At 38.7% G+C, this 17317-nt stretch overlaps 3 protein-coding genes across 3 annotated transcripts; 1 reads left to right on the forward strand and 2 right to left on the reverse strand.

The window, feature by feature from the left end:
* Positions 1 to 283: 283 nt before the first annotated feature.
* Positions 284 to 8204, reverse strand: LOC131324891 (putative cyclin-D6-1). Its single transcript, XM_058357077.1, has 5 exons — positions 8164 to 8204; positions 1493 to 1585; positions 1031 to 1226; positions 797 to 924; positions 284 to 593 (listed from the first exon to the last, which is right to left on the reverse strand). Exons 2-5 carry the CDS (start codon positions 1526 to 1528, stop codon positions 315 to 317), a joined length of 639 nt encoding a protein of 212 aa, XP_058213060.1. The 5' UTR covers positions 1529 to 1585; positions 8164 to 8204; the 3' UTR covers positions 284 to 314.
* Positions 3241 to 5906, forward strand: LOC131324890 (cytochrome b6-f complex iron-sulfur subunit, chloroplastic). Its single transcript, XM_058357076.1, has 5 exons — positions 3241 to 3447; positions 4625 to 4866; positions 5009 to 5126; positions 5404 to 5586; positions 5676 to 5906. The coding sequence occupies exons 1-5, from the start codon at positions 3409 to 3411 to the stop codon at positions 5775 to 5777; spliced, it is 684 nt and encodes a 227-aa protein (XP_058213059.1). The 5' UTR covers positions 3241 to 3408; the 3' UTR covers positions 5778 to 5906.
* LOC131324889 (uncharacterized) lies at positions 7971 to 15704 on the reverse strand. The gene is made up of 5 exons (XM_058357075.1): positions 15389 to 15704; positions 12097 to 13435; positions 10550 to 10819; positions 9494 to 9649; positions 7971 to 8286 (listed from the first exon to the last, which is right to left on the reverse strand). Exons 1-5 carry the CDS (start codon positions 15400 to 15402, stop codon positions 8167 to 8169), a joined length of 1899 nt encoding a protein of 632 aa, XP_058213058.1. The 5' UTR covers positions 15403 to 15704; the 3' UTR covers positions 7971 to 8166.
* Positions 15705 to 17317: the final 1613 nt, after the last annotated feature.

Below are 17317 nucleotides of genomic sequence, written 5' to 3' on the forward strand. Positions count from 1 at the left end.
ACTTGAGGCGGCTCATTGATTTTAGGCACGACTGCAACGGCTGTTATCTCTTCCGCCCTTATCATATTTAATAAATTGAAAATTTATTTAGCCTTTTTTCGGCCTCTCTCCAAAGTTACAACCAAAAATAGGGTCTCAGAAGTTGCTCAGTATATCTTCTCTTTCAGCTAAAATTCCCACAAGGGCAATTATCGACAGCCTGAACTGTGTAAATCTAGTATCTGAACGTCATCAAAACATGCATAGTAGTAATCTGGCTGATTTAAAACCTTCTGTTTATTTCCTTGGTGTTCTCCAGTATAACTTCTACTACTCTAAAAGGGGTTAACACTGGCTCTCCCATTAGAAAGAACTTCTGCTTTTTCTCCAATTACTACTCTTCTTCTTTTTCTTCCTTTGCGTCCACCTCCATGGATTACTGCAGCATTTGTGATCTCCTCCGCTTCCTCCTCCTCCGAGTACTCCTCCTGTTCTTCTTGCTGAGCTGGTGGTGACGGAGACTCAGGAAAATCAATTCGAGGGATTAATGCAGCATTTGCGATCTCCGTGGCCCTCTTAAACCTTAATAGATCGAAGCAATTCTCAAACTCATCCTGATTCCACAAGAACAGTTAAATTTAAACACACATACAACTGACAGAAAAACTATTACTAGTATGTTCTTTATAAACAAAATGCCGTCTGGTGGAAAGTAATTAGTCTTATAGACTATAGCACTTGATTTCAAAAAAATAACATAAAAATTAACAGGGACTACAGTACTTTTACTTTTAACTGTAGTATATATTTGTGTTACCATGTCAACAAATTTGCAGCGTAAAATCGGGTCGACGCATGAGTCGCCCGGTGATCCTTTCTCTGATCTTTCAGCTACAACTCCCACGGCTGCGATTATCGATGGCTTGAACCGTGTAAATTCGGTATCTGTACGAAGAACAAACAACAAACAAAATTCAGCAGAAGCTTAGAGAAGATACAAATAAGACAGTAAATGAATCAAATATAAGACAGTGAAGGGGGTTTTACGTACTGTAATGCATGAAAAAGACATGGTTTAGAATTCTCCGAGGGTTGACAGCAGGTAGTATTTTTCGTGGATCGTTGTCGTGGACGACGATCAACGACACGAAGAAATCGGTGAAGAACACTGCCGTAATCGATAGCATTTTCCAGTCAAGTGCATCGAGGATCCGTCGTTCCATTCTCTTTAAATCCTCAACCTCGTCCTGCTCTTACAAACCCGGGACACTACATCAGTTGTGAGAGTCCACGAGATAACCAAGCCCAACAACCCAAACCAATACATAGAAATAAAGAAAGAAAGAAAAGGCCCTCTAAGGGAAGACTCGAACTCCTGACCTCCTTATGAGATTCAAGTGTCCTGGCCAACTGAGCTAGCCCCAGTTGGTTAACCTTGTCCGGTACATGAGATTAAATAATTAACAAAAGTAAAAAAAAGGTTTATTCATAAGGTTTAGTAATTAGTTTGTACCAGCAATAGTCGCACGGAGAAGTCACTGGACCTCATCTTCCAAGCAAGGACGGTGCAGCTGTAGACAAATGTGGTAAGAAATTCCAGATCATCCTACAAAAATAAAATGAAGGATTTTTTTAGTGAAACTTCAAAAGATTAACTGGTTTGCTAAATTACAACACATACTCTAAGAAATTCCTACGTACCAAAATTAATGACGAATTTAGTGAAATTTCAGACGATTAATAACTACGTATAAAATCAAGAAATTCGAAACATGTGCAATAAAAGTTTCTTGAAATTTCGCCAAAATGGCAGTGTGACATTTTTTTTTTTTGTAGAGAATTTTCTGTAGATAATGTACAACAAATAGCAATTCTGGAATCAGTAAAATCACATGTGCAACATCTTGGGTAGTCTACAAATACATGAGGAATCAATGAAACGAATCGGGATCCTAAAAAAAAAACCAAAATCATGTGGAACATTTTCATGCAGTTTTAATTAACCAGCTGCTAGTTCTTGATTTTACCGGAATCGGGTGCCATGAAGCGCAGCGATCGAAGTAAGTAAGAGCGAGAAATGGCACGAAGGGGTCGTAATCAAGGCCAGGAGTTTCTACTAACTGTAAAAGATGTCCAAAAATACGAAAGAAAAAGAAGAGTTAAGAAAACAAGAAAAGACTTAATTTGCTATCTGTGAAGAAGAAATTCAAAATTGTACTAATCAAATTATTTCCCTACTTGTTTGATATTAAAGATGGCCATTTGTCTGAGATGGTGGGCTTCGGCATTTTGGAAGAAACCTTGAGCGGCCATGTACTCTGTTTCGATCTCCAAAAGCCTCTCGGTGTGCTCCAGTTCACGTTCTTGAGATAGGTTTTCAAGATTCATGGTGAACTCCCTTTTTAGAGAGAGAGAGAGAGAGAGAGAGAGAGAGAGAGAGAGAGAGTCTGGTTTAAAAAAAAAAGGTCCCTTGGGTTTTAGTATCTGCTCCCTGAAACGGTTGTTTTGGTAGTTATTACAGTTTTTTTTGGCTAAGTTGGTAGTTATTACAGTTGGAGATAGCTAGTGAGGCTGAGCTTTGATCGGGTACAGCGGCAGTACGGCGTGCAACCCCCTGTTTTTGTTTCGTTAGTAAATACTCCTTACAAGTACAACAAGAAAGATTGTGCCCATAATAAGAAAACAAAAAAGGAAAAAAGGAAGAGAAAAAAAAGCAGAAAAATTGAAGTAAAATGTAAGCAGGGAAAATTATACCAATGATCCTCGAGAACAGAGATGGACAGGGAGCTTGAGGGGAAGATTTGGAAGCAAGAATTTGAACTCGGGGCCAATTGAGAGAAAATTTTGCGTAAGGGAGGTATATGAATTTTATTTTTTATTTTTTATGTTCTTTCAAAATTTTATACAACGTTTTATGAAAAATAAAAAATACTATAAATTTTGAGATTTTGTTGATACCCTTATCAATGACAATTGAGAAACTAGCATTATGTAATAGTAACTCACCATCGGTTTTAGAAAATTTTGATGGTATGTCGATTTGCATGAATCAATTACTCTCCGGAACCAGAGGCGGTATTGCCAGGTCGTTAACTTCAGGACTTTGAAATTAGTCGAGGTACACGCAAACTTGTCCGAACATTTGGTTATTATAAAGAAAATTACAAGTTATGCAACATGTTTGAGACCAACATGCTCAGAAAGATTATGCCAGGCCAATATAGCCCAATAAGCACAAAAGGGTTGAGGCCCAACAGCTCATAACCAATGAAAGATATCTAACATGTGGCTCTGTTGTGTCATTCATTTTCCATCACACTCATTCCTGCCTTATCCAATTCCGGCAACACTGTTTTACAGTCTCTGTTCTTCCTCTCCCCTTACTTAGTCTGCCACAGCCACTTCTGGTTCTTTCCCAATTCCCCTCTCATGGCTGCCTCTACTCTCACCCCTGCTACCCCTTCTCAGGTAACTTTACTCAAATGCTCCTAATTGCTCCAAATCATCTTCAAAAAAATATGCGTACAGAGTGTTGCTAATGCCAAAACTGTTTTTGTTCGTGCCAAAACTGTACAAGGCTCTTTTGCACTACAGTTTCAGCACGAACAAAATCAGTTTTGACATTATCACTTCCCCACATATGTAAGTACGTCATATAATCTTTGATCTTCTGAATATCTTGGAGATCGTTGGGTCTCATATGGTTATTGGGTATTTACATGTATTAGAATTAGGGGTGGTTCATGAACCACTGGGATTCATATGTGTGAGTGGTTTAAACCAGATTTCTTGGTTTGCCTGTAACAAGGAAACTTGAAGGAGTTCTAGGCAGTTTCAAAAAATTAATTTTTTCTTTTGGGTAATCCGGAACCAATCTCATCAATCGCAACCTTTGGTCTTGTGCCCGCACCATAAGGCAGAATCCTTAACGCGGCTATTTTGCGCGAGCTTTTGCTTGCCGCTTGCAGGGAGGTAGCCCACGAGATTTGGCTCTTGTGGGAGTTGAACTAAAGACTTTGTGTTTGTATTACCTCAGCCTTCCTTACCACTTGAGCTAGCCCTTTGGGTTGCGAACAACGTGTTCTGTGTCTCTCTCTTTTATCTATGCGTGGTTTTATATCCCTTCGTCGTCATGGGATCGAAACATCCCAGCAGTTTCTCTGTATTCAACGACGGGGCTGTGTTTTTTGCCAAGATTCTTGTTCTCGAGCAGTCGTTCTTAGGATAGTTTGCTGAAATAGTTTTGATATTTTTCTCTTAGTATTGTATATAGCTTGGTTATTCTTAGGATAGTTTGCTGAAATGGTTTTGGGAAGTAACGGTAGTCATTTCTTGGCGTTCTGATGGAATGGTTCGAAACCTCCTAGCATTGCTATGAATTATTGTGGGCTAATTCATACAGGCTTTGTTTCGAGTTTAAATGAACCGTCACTAGTAAACGGTGGGATTCATCTCCCAAAGATAGTCAAGGCGCATAATTTAGCTCTTATATGCTAAGTTATCAACAAATTAAAAATGAGAAATGATGATACATTTTGTCATGTTTTAGCAAATCAAACATCTGTATGAATATTCCGAGGTGATTACCATTGCATATGAGCCAAACACGGCCTAAATTGTTTCTTTGCATTTTTCCTTTTTCCAGCTTTGTTCTGTTAAGAACGGGATTTTCTCTGCATCCAATGGTCTGATGGTAAAGCCCTCAAGGACCCATTTGCAAGGAAACAAAAAGAGCATGAAGATCACGTGCCAGGCCACCAGTATTTCGGCGGACAGAGTGCCGGACATGGAGAAGAGGAAGCTCTTGAATTTGCTTCTTTTGGGTGCCATTTCGCTCCCCAGCGGCTTCATGTTGGTTCCTTATGCTACCTTCTTCGCCCCACCTGGGTAAGACTTATTTATAAGCTCATTAAGTTCCAAAATCAGACTCGTTTCCAGCTTTATATGTATTGTTTTTCAAAAGGAAAAAGTCCATTTTCTGAGTTTTCTTCCTGGGGTTGTGATTTTGTTGTATTCGGAACCTATGAAGGTCTGGAGGCGCTGGAGGTGGTACAGTGGCCAAAGATGCACTCGGAAACGATGTAATTGCAGCAGACTGGGTGAAAACTCATGGACCTGGTGACAGAACTCTTACTCAGGGGTTGAAGGTGAAGATCTCTGTTCCACAGCAAAAAAAGTTTCAGGGTTTCTATTTCGTAAAACTGATTTTTCAAAACTGCAAACAAGCTGGGCCGCCGCTTGGCGGTTGTACCATCTTATAGGATTTCTGATTTTTCCTGAATAGAAACTTGCTCAAATTTACCCTCTTTCATTTCAAGAAGTTGTTCCTCATGGATTTCATCACTCGTATGTGTGCATGCTCGTATATATCTATTTATATGTAGCAGATATGAAAATGACCTGATTTCGGTGTTCGAAATGCAGGGAGATCCAACCTACCTTGTGGTGGAGAATGACAGAACTCTAGCAACCTATGGGATAAATGCAGTGTGCACACATCTAGGGTGTGTTGTGCCTTGGAATACTGCCGAGAAAAAGTTCATCTGCCCATGCCATGGCTCTCAGTACAATAACCAAGGCCGTGTTGTCCGCGGCCCTGCTCCTCTTGTAAGCTCAAAACCCAGATATCTCTCTCTCTCTCTCTCTCTCTCTCTCTCTCTCTCTGATGACTAACTAGTATTCTCGTCATGGAACAGTCATTGGCGCTAGCACATGCGGATATCGACGATGGGAAAGTCCTCTTTGTTCCATGGGTGGAAACAGATTTCCGAACAGGCGAAGACCCATGGTGGTCTTAAAATCCCTCGGCGAGAGTAAACTATTCTTGCAGCTTCTGTATTTACTTGTACTGAACAAAGCTATAACCATTTGTTGAACGAGAAAGCTTCGAAAGCTGCAATTATACTAGTGTACGTATCTTTCATTCACCTCGCCAATCTTCAGGCATTTCTGCCAAAAACTAGTCCCAGTTTTCCATACAAAGCGCTGTGGAGATGCCGTGTGATAGATATGAATTCTCTATGAGTAGCCACACAACAATGGCTCCCGTCTCAGGAAGTTGGTACTTGGTGCAACAAACGGTTACACAATGAGGTGGCTTCAACCCCTTTCCATTCGCGGAATCTCAGCGTATTTTAGAGTTTTGTGTAACTTGAAGAAACAAGCAAAGAATATGGTAAAACCAGTAGGAAAATGCAATTTATTCTTCATTTTACCCTGCTGGGTTCATGCAATTTTATTTGGATCATGTACTAGGCAAAGGGGAAGGGATCGAGAGTCAAGGGCGCTGCTATTCGCAACTCTTTATTTTCTTCCATAGCCCGTTAAAAATTTTCAATTATACTCGACAGTTAATTACCGAAATTGAGATATATTTTCAGCATTCAATTACCGAAATATAATATTTTTTTCAACAGCTATTTACCGAAAATGTATGTTCGGCAGTTGTTTACCGAAAGTTGAACATATTTTCGACATGTAGTTACCGAAATATAATCTAGTTTTCAACAGCTATTTACCAAAATGTTATGTATGATTTTCAACAACCATTTACCGAAATGTAGTGGGCTATGAGAGAAAATAAAGAGCTGCGAATAGCGTCGCCCAAAGTCAAAACCCAAACATTTAAAAAAAAACAAGGTAATGTACACCAACCTCCCTTGAGGTTTCAAGCAAATACACTACGCCCCCAACCTTTCAACTTATTACACCGCCCTCCCTTGAATGGATAAATTGGTTGGAGAGTAACTTGAATACATTTTTAAGGTCATAATTTGGAATCCACAAATCAAACGGAAGACTAACGGAGTGGATTTAACTGAGCTAAGTTATTCCAATTGAAGGGAGACCGGTGTAATAAATTAAAAAGGGTCGGAGGCACAATGTATTTGTCAGAAACCTCGGGGAGCTTGGAGTAAATTACCCAAAAAACAAAAGCAGCTACATAGCCTTAAATTATAAGTAAACAAAATCAAGGTACAGGTGGATTGGTAGTACAAAACTAAAGTACAATGAGCAAAGAATAAGGGACAATAACACTTGCAAAGGTAGTACAATATACTGCCAACAATTCTATGTACTTTTATTGGGTCATTCTCAATACATGTACTTGACAAGCTTATTAAGATAATCTATATGAACGCATCTCTCACTATTTATAGAGATACAGCAATGGGATGTACAGAAAAGCAAAGCACATGACTCCACGCAATCTCAGGAAGGAAGAGACTATGCAGAGATGGTAAAAGCATCATTGAGTGCAGCGTTGATGATATCCATTGCAGCAATTTGTCGTTCCCGGCAGCTTGGAATGCAGTTTCATCTGCGCTGCACTCAATCATGTTTTTAGTTCTCTTCTTACAGTTTCAAAATGGATAGCCAAGTTGATCCTACAGGTCTCTTTTCGGGTATGCACATTTACATTTCCCGTGTATTCGATTCATAGAACGAGGCAGTTCCAAATATTTGTTCGGGTATTTCAGCTGTTTTAAGAACTAAATCATGGTTTTTGCTTTCTTATTGTGGGCCGTCAACTAATTAGCATATTAAAAAATGATTGGTCCCTTGAAAATCTCAAGTTTCATCTACATTCTTTTTTAGGGCAGGTTTGAATTTGAATTTTTAGAGGGTTTCGTCAGGGAACAGAAAAAGGAGGGGGGAAAGAGGGGAAGAAATTTGGATGCAGTTGATTACCTCTTCCGGTCTTCCGATGCCTTTTACTACTACTCCGTAAGAATACCACAATAAATCAAGATCACCCAGACAGAAAGCAACTAAAAATCTTGAACTAAATGACCAATGTACACCAAATTTGCCCAGATGGTGTTGTCATTGGTATACATCCATAACTCGAGGTTTTTCTCAGAGAGTATCTAGAGCAAGTACAAGGTTTGTTATTAAAGAAGTTGCTAAATACTCTCCTCTTGTCAAAGCCAAAGGAATAGAACTATAGCGATAAGGTAGAGACGTAGATAGAAACAAAAAGCAAGAAAATGTAGCAAACAAGGAGGGTATCCCCACTAATCATTAAAGCACAAAAGTTGTGAAAAAAAATAGACCCCCAACACAAAACTTTTCTCGCAGGACTTTTGTGCACATATCCTTATTTCCAGAATGGCAATTTGCTTCTCATTGTTCTAAATAGTACATGAAAATTGTATGAGCAAAAATGAAACAGGGATGCACCTTTTAGGGCGCCATGAGTCCTTCGATTGTGTAGAAGAGAGACTCTGCCCAGTCAGCTTTGAATAGCAATGTTTGAAGTGTGTGCATCACATCGTACTCTGGATCGAGCTTTCTTTGCCATCCCTACGACCAGAACAAGACAAAAGACAGAAATTAGATAACATAATCAGTGATGTCTGTTGCAGTTGAATGCCAAAAAGTGCCAAAAATGGATCTTCTCAAAAATCAGTTTTTCCAGCTTGTGAGACAAAAAAGACACCATGCGGCGTTTAAGCTAAAGCAAACACTCAATCCATGGGAACAACCGTAATCAATACACCTCTTCTCCAATCAAGTTGAAGATAAAAAATCCAAGTGTGTAAATGGTGAAGCTCAGAAAAGATGCAATTAGATCTAGATCATGGCATGTCAAACATATATCTAATTTATAAGAAAGATCTTTCATCAGCTCTTCCTAGAAATACTCCTTTATCAAGATCACTCTTGGATGAAAGTGCAGCTTTCAAATGACAGCTTACTATTTATTAGCTAATTTTCTAGGATGGATACCCATCAGCATGCTTTTCCATTGGTTGCTTCATTAACTCTTATAGTTAGCTAGTCAACTATACTGGTTCTTCCGAAGGGTGTGGACATGAGATCCTATATATTGTCAGCTATGGCTCTCAAGGACATAAATTGAAGAATGGGACCAAACTCAGAGCTGCGTGCCAGCATGTTCTGCAGGTCTTCAAATAAAAGAAGAGCCCATATAAACATTTAGCCTGTGAAGGAGCTGACACTTAAGAGACCCTTTTTGGGGGATAATTATGCTCTTAAGACCCAATAAACCTTGTTCGCTAAAGAAAAAAGAGAAAAACAAAAAACGAACTTCACAGTACACCATGGGAGAGAGAAACAAATATAGAAATGAGGAAAAAGGATCTAAAATGCTGTCTAGGAGAATGACAAAAGTTAGTAACATACATAACTCAAAGGGAAGAAACAAAATAACATTCCTACTTATTATAGCATAACAGATGGTTGGTGGAAGAAACTGAAACCAAGCTATCTCAACTATAAATTAGATGAGACTACATGAATCAAGTAGGACCAAAAAAAAAAATGGTAAGCAGAGAATGAGTTGCACTTATGTGACAGACAGTGGAAGGTAGCAATCACAAACAATATACGGTAATAATAATTTTCCACGTGGACTAGAATGCTTATAAGAATTTCCAGGCAGGAAATTTTTTGAAGCAAAATTTAGCAGGTATGCTCTTTACCATAATATACTAAGCAATTCTTTTCTAACAAAAAATACCGGAACATTTCAAAAGCCAAACAATACCTCTAGGACCAACATGGTTACCATCACAGTGCAGACATCACCATCAATGTTTACTCTGTGTCGCCGAACTTGCTCAAGCATTTGTTGTATGCACTCAGCAGGCTGAAAAGAACCCCCTTCCTCGGTATCCCAGTAGCTAAAAGTTTGGTCAACCTCCTGTCAAACCAGCAGTCTCTTTTAACAAAATGACCAAATTATCACCTGGCATGAATCCAACTCGGACCACTAATTTTTTATTAACCAGGTAACAACAAACTGGAAGGACAATAAAGCTAAAGCTGTTGCAGTGCCACACTTACATGTTAGCATGGTATCTGAAAGGGATAGTTGCAAAACAATAACAGGATAGTGTGGCATCTCAGAGAATAGGTGTGAAAAAGCACAATAACACATAAGGTAAAGCTAAAAAAATTGTTCTCAGTGTCCATTGTGAAAGAAAGGAGGAGGAAAACAGTCACGCATATATAAACCCCATAAGCTGAAGAGTACAGCCTTAAGCACAAAAACACAATTAAAGAGCTATATGAAACTTATTTCGGAGCAGAAGGCATACACCGGTTACAAACTCATTCTCCACAATCAGGAGTGGAGCTCACCAAGGCAATATAAAGCTAGACAAGTAATGCCTTTTGTCCTCACTCCCCCACAATTTAAATCTCTATTACATCGAATGGATTTAGCAGAAATTATTGAATCTAAACGGTCTTTGTGACTAGCACCACTTCTTATATTAGCTGCCATATAGTTATGGTTATTGGTGCATAATGTAAAGTAGATTAATCAGTGGCTAATCACTCATTTGAAGCAAATCATAAGTTTTCTTTTGGCTCAACTCTGAACCACACCTTCAGTTCATCAGACAATATAACTTCTGGAAAACCTACAACACAAGTAACTGCTACTGTGCTGCAGATAGAAGTATTCATTATGCACATGCCCAGTAGTTTTAATTCGCTATGAGAACATTTGGATAAGAACTAGTTATGTATCACGACAACAATTACACACAATAAGGTTACGATTGCACAAAGAAACCATAGAAAAATTGAAAGTTACCTTGATGAAAGCCTCTGGGTTTGGGCAGTTCTGTTGTTTAGACAATTTAAGCGTGCACTCTGCAGCAGTGCGACCATCTCGAAGCGCTACAGCCTTAAAGAACTCCAGCAAAGTGACTTGATCCTTCCTAGAAAGTTCAGCAGTCATGCCTACATCTAGGAAAATAACATGAGGCCTTGGTTTAAATAGCTGTTTACTTGGAGCCCTATTTCGAGATGTTCTAACAAGAATATTTCCAGGATGCATGTCTGCATGAATAAAATTGTCTACCTGGAAAAGAAATCAAATCATTCAGTCCAATAACTGAGCTATTTACTGGGATAAACAAATAATGATTCCAGAATCGAAAATTCTAATTGACCAGAGGAAAAAAGGAGGATAGGAACTAAGCTCGGCAGAAGAAACGGTAAGATTATGAAAGTGTTGTCAACTAAGCGGGGTTAGTTAGACCAATCAACTTCCCCCAGTAAATGTCATAATTCTTTCTCGTTTGTACGCAAGAAGTCAATTACTTGAATAAGGCAAGGAAAAAGTATAAATTTTGAAACTTTTCTAGAAATTGAAAATTCAAGGATTTTTCTCATAAAACCTTGTGGTGATACTTGCGTTTCTTTTCTTAGCGTGGAAATTTTCAGTCGTCATTTTTTCACAGAAAAGCTTCACATTGTCTTCAACCATTCATGTATTCACAGGATTTTGGTTAGAATTATACCATTTTAACCCTCTCACAATGGCATCACCAGAAATTAGAAGTCAATTGTAAAGTTGATATTAACAGGAGAAGGCAATTTTCCATCATAAGGAAAGCTGAAGGTAGCTGATTAAGAAAATCATAAATGATGTGTTAAACATGCATTTCTCAATTCAGTCATTAGGTTTGGGATCTCTTTATCGTGATCTACCACTATGCTTGGGATATTTTTGACAAAAGGAGTCTTCCTATAAGTCCTTAATCAAAGATTGAACCACTTAAGCGTGACTAGGGAGCGAGTATTTAGAAACTCCATCTAAATTCTCTGGCATTGCAAATCCTACACTTAATCGACCCAAAAGAATGCAAATCTAGTGAATATCACCATGAAAATTATAATCAAAAAACCAATTTTAATTGAGGAGTTCCACGAACTCCTACAAGGAATAGTAACTCAAATTCTATGCTAATTACAACCAACATTCCAGGAGGCGTACATTCATGAAATTTGAGAATTTAGTTCTAAATCATCACCTCAGTCTAGATCTGAACACTTAAGGTCTTCTCCTCGATCAAGTCTAAGTTATATTTGACCTTTTCAAAGCAAGTCAAGAGTACAAAGATGCTTGATTCAAGTAGATGTACACATAGCAGCGCAAAGGTTGCGCAATGCCCCTTTCACAAACATCTATATATGACACTTCTACTTAGAGCGTGCGCGCGCCACACACACACTCAAAAGGAAATATACGTTAGTTAAGCCGTTATCCAACAAATGAAGATATCGTAAATTTTTAACATGTAACATAACAAGAAGAAAGGAAGAGAACATCGACAGAAACATAAGAAATTATACCAGAAGCATCTTTAGAAGTGAATGAGTCCCGATGTGAGCAAGGGCACATTTGATGTGCTCTTGTCCTTTGAGCTCATCAACATAGTATAGAACATTTTCACCTTGCTCATATGTCTCCACTAAAACAGCTGGATGAACCAAGGGATACAAAGGTTTTGGGAATGAGACATCCTTCCATCTGCGGAAATTGTAAATGAAACGACTCAAATTAGCTGCTTCCCTTGCAAGATCAACTTGAGACATCATGAAAACAGCAAACTGTCGTATGCTTTCATCCAGTCTCAACCATTTCAATGTGGGCATGAACTTTGACACTTTTGCAGCCAAATTAATTAATGCGAAATCCCTTCTAATAGCTTCACCAACACCTGGATGTCTAACCTTCACAGCAACCAGCATGGGCTTAATGTGTTGGCCAGGATATTGAAATCTTAAATTAGCTCGGTGAACTTGAGCAACACTTCCAGACGCTACAGGTTCCTCTTCAAAGTTTTCAAAAATTTCATGCAACTTCCTGCCAAATGCCTTTTCAATAGTTCTTTTGGTGTGGGCATAGCTATGCGCAGGTGCTTTGGTGTGAAGTTTTGCCAGCTCAGAACATAAGTCCCTGGGGAAGAGATCAGGCCTAGTTGCGGCCCACTGACCCCATTTAATAAATGCTGGGCCTGCCTTTTCCAATGTAAGATGGACAATGCGAAGCCATTTCTTTCTGAACTCAATGCCAAGTTGATCCGCAAAAGGAGCCATAACTATGCAGGGTGAGAACAAAATTGCTAAATATATAGCTCTGAGAAACAATATCAAACACTCTACTAGTGAGTACACAACTGAAGTCAGGTAAACATGCCCATCTTGTGCATGCATGTACAAAGAATTGCCTGTTGGGAAGCATTCTGCCTCTGCCCATGTTCTTTGTGTCCAAGCTAGCTCTCCAATGACTAAGGCAAAAACACCAGGAGCTATCACTTGTGATCGGGTTAAGGCAAGGCTCACTGCACAAGCAATCCGACTTATTGGTGGTAAAACAGGCCCATTGTAAGCACATATCTGAGCAAGCCTTTTCCAGGCAATTTGAGCATGGTCTGAAATTGTTTTACTTGCTGAAAGGATAAAAAAGTTCTTAAAACTAGTACTATTCCACAAGTTCTCCTTATTTTTGAATAACATGTATGAAGTGAATCCTGTATTAGAAAGTCTATATTGTGAATACAATCTGCACACGAAGTAAGGGAGCCCGACCGTAAATTTAGCCCCAGCATTGTTTATTTCCGAACAGCTGGGCTTCTGGCCTACGAGAAGTGAATGCGTAAGTCTCCTGGCATACGAAGCTGCCAAAGATCTGCAGTCAGATATATCATCAATTATATCATGTGCGTTAGAGAGTTTGAGAAAACCAAAACCTTTGAACAAGAATGGCAAGGAAGATATAACTTCACGGTGATGATTAAAATTTCAGCATCTATATCATCGTTTCTTTAAGAAGTACCTTAGTCATGTTACCCTGGGCCAGCATTGTGGTTGGCAAAAAGATACCAGAAACAATTTCTAAAACCCTCGATGCTGTTTTCCTGAGGCATTACTGAGAGAAATCCTCAACGATACCGTTTTTTAAGACTTTAATTTAAAGATGGGAATGGTATTTTTGGAATGTGGATTTCTACAGCCACTGATAGCCGGGTTGAGCTGAGGCTCTGGCTCGGATAGAGTAAAGTGTAAAGTGTCTGCCAATAAACATCTTAAGAAAGCATTACAGTTGCTGTTGTACTGCTGGAAATAGGCACAATGCAAATAAGATAGTTGGATCGTTCAACTAATTGAAAAACTTCCTTTTAATGTTTGGGCTTATAGTTTAAGGAAATTGACCAGTTTTAGTGTATAGTATTTCATTCTATTCGTCCTTGTAAAAGGAGGACTTAACCCATCACTACAGGGAACTGGAACTGGGACTTGGGAATTGGGAGGGCTGGGAAGATAAGCCGGAAACAGCCACAAACCTCAATTACATATGATATGACACAGCTCACGAACATTAAAAACAATTTGCATGAAATTAAACCAAGCAACCTCAAGGAAATGAATACAAATATTTCTAAGATTCATTACCCATTTAAACAAACAAAGGTCGTGAGTCAGCTACCGACCCAAAAAAAAAAAGACCTTCTCAGCTACTTTTCTCATACAGAATAAACATATCCATAATTCATGCATGTGTGTGAAAGCAAGCATTTCGTTACATGGAAATAGATTCCATTAGTTGTAAAATCACTTGTTCTCTTATTATGCTCTACCATTTCGTCCATTCTAAATTTCTTGACAACTGGACATCACAATTATTCTAACTATTCTTCAGGAAAAGTCGAGCTTAACTTGCAGTTTTAAGTTGGTCGGACGAAAAACCAACCTTCTTCACCTCATTTAGGAAGTAACATGTACTCTATCACGTTTTATATCTTTATTTCCAAATTGCTTTATCCAAATCCTATTTCAACATCTCTCAAGTTTCTTATCTTAATACACGTAATAGAAGAAAAACAAAACAAAACAAAACAAAAGGTGTCATTAAGTTTCCAACACGATAACCTGACGACCATCAAGAACAAGTATCTACTTTGATCGCAGACTTCTTTCCAAATTCCACCTTAAGTTAAAAATTTCTCAATCCTTCCCATTAAACAAACATCCCAAGCCATATTTTTTCCAAAGAAATTGACTTTAAACATGTAAGAGTAAAACAAAATACCACAAAAAAAAAACCTGTAAAGTTTCCCAATTCCACCTCAAGTTAAAAACTTATCTCAGTCAAGGTGCACGCAAACTGACCCAAACATCCGGTTATCAAAATAAAAGTTAAAAACTTCTCAAACCTTGCCATTAAACAACCATCCCAAGCCATCTTTTTTCCAAAGAAATTGACTCTAAACATGTAAGAGTAAAACAAAATACAGTACCACCAAAAAACCCATAAAGTTTCTAAATTCCACCTCAAGTTGAAAACTTCTCTCAGTCGAGGTGTGCGCAAGCTGGCACGGACATCCGGTTATCAAAAAAAAAAGTTTAAAACTTCTCAGTTCTCAAACCTTGCCATTAAACAAGTATCCCAATCCATTTTCATTTCCACAGAAATTGCCCGCGACTAAATACGAAATAGAAAATCACGTAACACACAACACAACACAACACAAAGAGATTCGATGAAATAACTAAACCACACGATCGGAGAGGTGCTAAATTCGACAAGCCAAATCCCTAGAAATGGAGACTTCAAAGTTGCTGGAGCTTAAAAAGAAGGTACCTTGACATGGCCATGGGTGAAAATCAGAGGCGACGGGCTCTACGGTGCGCAGGTGGCGTACGAAGCTTAATCCCGGCAGTTTTCTTCACAAGAGGGGGCGCGAATCATCCTTGTCAGAGTCGTTTACAAAACCAGGCCACTGTGTGTAATAATTCCTGGCCGACGCGTGGCGGGTGACGGGTGGCATATGTGTCAGATACTCGGCGGCGAAATCTAGCCAGGGGAGGTCGAAATGGGGAAACGCGTGGGCGGCGTTTCGGCCGTGCACGGTGGTTCTGACGGTGTGGCCGTTGATTGTTCAACTGATTGTGGACCTGGTTCCTCTTCGGCTAGTATTACATTTCTACTGTAGCGGCTGTAGCCTGGGGAAAAAGCCCAATCTAGCACAATCTATAAGTGAAGCCCAACGAAGCCCAATCAATAAGTGAAGCCCAACCCAGCCCAATCCATAGTTACCATAAGATTGGGTCAAACAGCCCAGCTGCTCCCCATATGTGGGTGTCGTTCTGAGCCCATACTGATAATCCAATTTGTTAAATCTTATCTACATAACAAAGGAGAACTGTTTTTGAATCTTACCTCTCTATAAATTCTATGGCTCTTTCTCTCTCTCTCAAACAATATTAATTGCACAATTGTTACTAATTAGATCTCACGTTGCACCGTGCCTGACCCTAGTATATATATAAGCGCTTTAGCTAAGGTCAACCTTATATCACAAAAATGCGGACGTCACAGAGTTGCCGTTGGATTGTGTTTTGAATAGTCCAAATTCACGGACAATCTGTTCACACGAACATATATTTGTTTGTGCGAACAGATTATCAGCGAATCCAAACCAATTAAGGTTCCGTTCCGGAACAAAAAATAAGTCTTTATTTTTTAAGAAGGCAATTTCAAGCTCAAAAATTATGGGCTTATTGAAATTTAAAAATATGCAATATGGATCTTGTTTGGAAAATCTCGATGAGATCTTTTATACGATGCAAAAAAAATTTAAAAATTATTTTTCATTTACTTTATTTTGGAGTTTGAAAATATGAAATAAGCTGCTTATTTTTTAAGAAGATTTCTGGAACGGAGCCTAAAACACAATCCAACGGCAGCTGAGCGACGTTCGCATTTTTTCAAGGGCAAAGTCTACTTTGACCCACTGTAGTTATCGCCATGTGCGGATACCCCCCTCATGGTTCAAAACTGACCACATAACCTACCTGTAGTTTTGAAAATGTGCGGATAGACCCTTTTCCGTCATCTTTTCCATCCATATTAACGGACACAACATTAAAAGACCGATATACCTTCATCATGTTCCTTGATTCTTCTTCTTTTTTAAATCTAACCACACCATCCCTTATACCAAAAATTGAATCCAAACCGTTGATATTGTAAATTTTGACGAGTACTACATCTATGCCAAAATTCAAGTTAATCAAAAAATGAAAAGCTCATGGTCGAATCAATTTTGTTATGAAATTAAAATTTCAAATTTGAATTTACTAAAAATTAGATCACTGGGTTATTGATACCTGATAGAGATAAATTTTTACACAGATATTCTATTCTTCATTTATACATTATGAACAACTCATATTACATTCTAGAGGCGTGTAAGATACACATTCGTTAATATTTATGGAAAACATGACGGCAGGGGGTCTATCCGCACATTTTCAAAACCACAGGTAAGTTATGTGGTCAGTTTTGAACCATGAGGGGAGTATCCGCACATAGCAATAACCACATGGGGTGAAAGTAGATTTTGCCCTTTTTTCAATCTAAGGGCGACCTTAGCTGAAGAGCGGTGTGTGTGTATATTCCGTTTGGCGAATGTCAGCTATAGTTAATGAGATTTAAATGCAAATCAATTAATGCATAAAAATACATGAAGTTTATCACTGAGTTATCACTTCACTTGCTTTGAACCCA

Source organism: Rhododendron vialii, chromosome 4a (genome assembly GCF_030253575.1).
Source record: "Rhododendron vialii isolate Sample 1 chromosome 4a, ASM3025357v1".
NCBI classification, from domain to species: domain Eukaryota; kingdom Viridiplantae; phylum Streptophyta; class Magnoliopsida; order Ericales; family Ericaceae; genus Rhododendron; species Rhododendron vialii.

What these genes read in the sequence shown, in the direction of transcription:
- LOC131324891 (XM_058357077.1), bottom strand. Translation starts at nt 1,528, where the DNA reads ATGAGGTCCAGTGACTTCTCCGTGCGACTATTGCTG. An exon ending in TCTCCGTGCGACTATTGCTG is followed by an intron (nt 1,227 to 1,492) that starts GTACAAACTAAT and finishes TTGTAAGAGCAG; the next exon opens with GACGAGGTTGAGGATTTAAA. An exon ending in TGTCTTTTTCATGCATTACA is followed by an intron (nt 925 to 1,030) that starts GTACGTAAAACC and finishes TTCTTCGTACAG; the next exon opens with ATACCGAATTTACACGGTTC.
- LOC131324890 (XM_058357076.1), top strand. Translation starts at nt 3,409, where the DNA reads ATGGCTGCCTCTACTCTCACCCCTGCTACCCCTTCTCAG. An exon ending in CCCCTGCTACCCCTTCTCAG is followed by an intron (nt 3,448 to 4,624) that starts GTAACTTTACTC and finishes TCCTTTTTCCAG; the next exon opens with CTTTGTTCTGTTAAGAACGG. An exon ending in CTCTTACTCAGGGGTTGAAG is followed by an intron (nt 5,127 to 5,403) that starts GTGAAGATCTCT and finishes TTCGAAATGCAG; the next exon opens with GGAGATCCAACCTACCTTGT.
- LOC131324889 (XM_058357075.1), bottom strand. An exon ending in ACCCAGAGGCTTTCATCAAG is followed by an intron (nt 9,650 to 10,549) that starts GTAACTTTCAAT and finishes CTGGTTTGACAG; the next exon opens with GAGGTTGACCAAACTTTTAG. An exon ending in TAACCATGTTGGTCCTAGAG is followed by an intron (nt 8,287 to 9,493) that starts GTATTGTTTGGC and finishes TTCTGGTCGTAG; the next exon opens with GGATGGCAAAGAAAGCTCGA.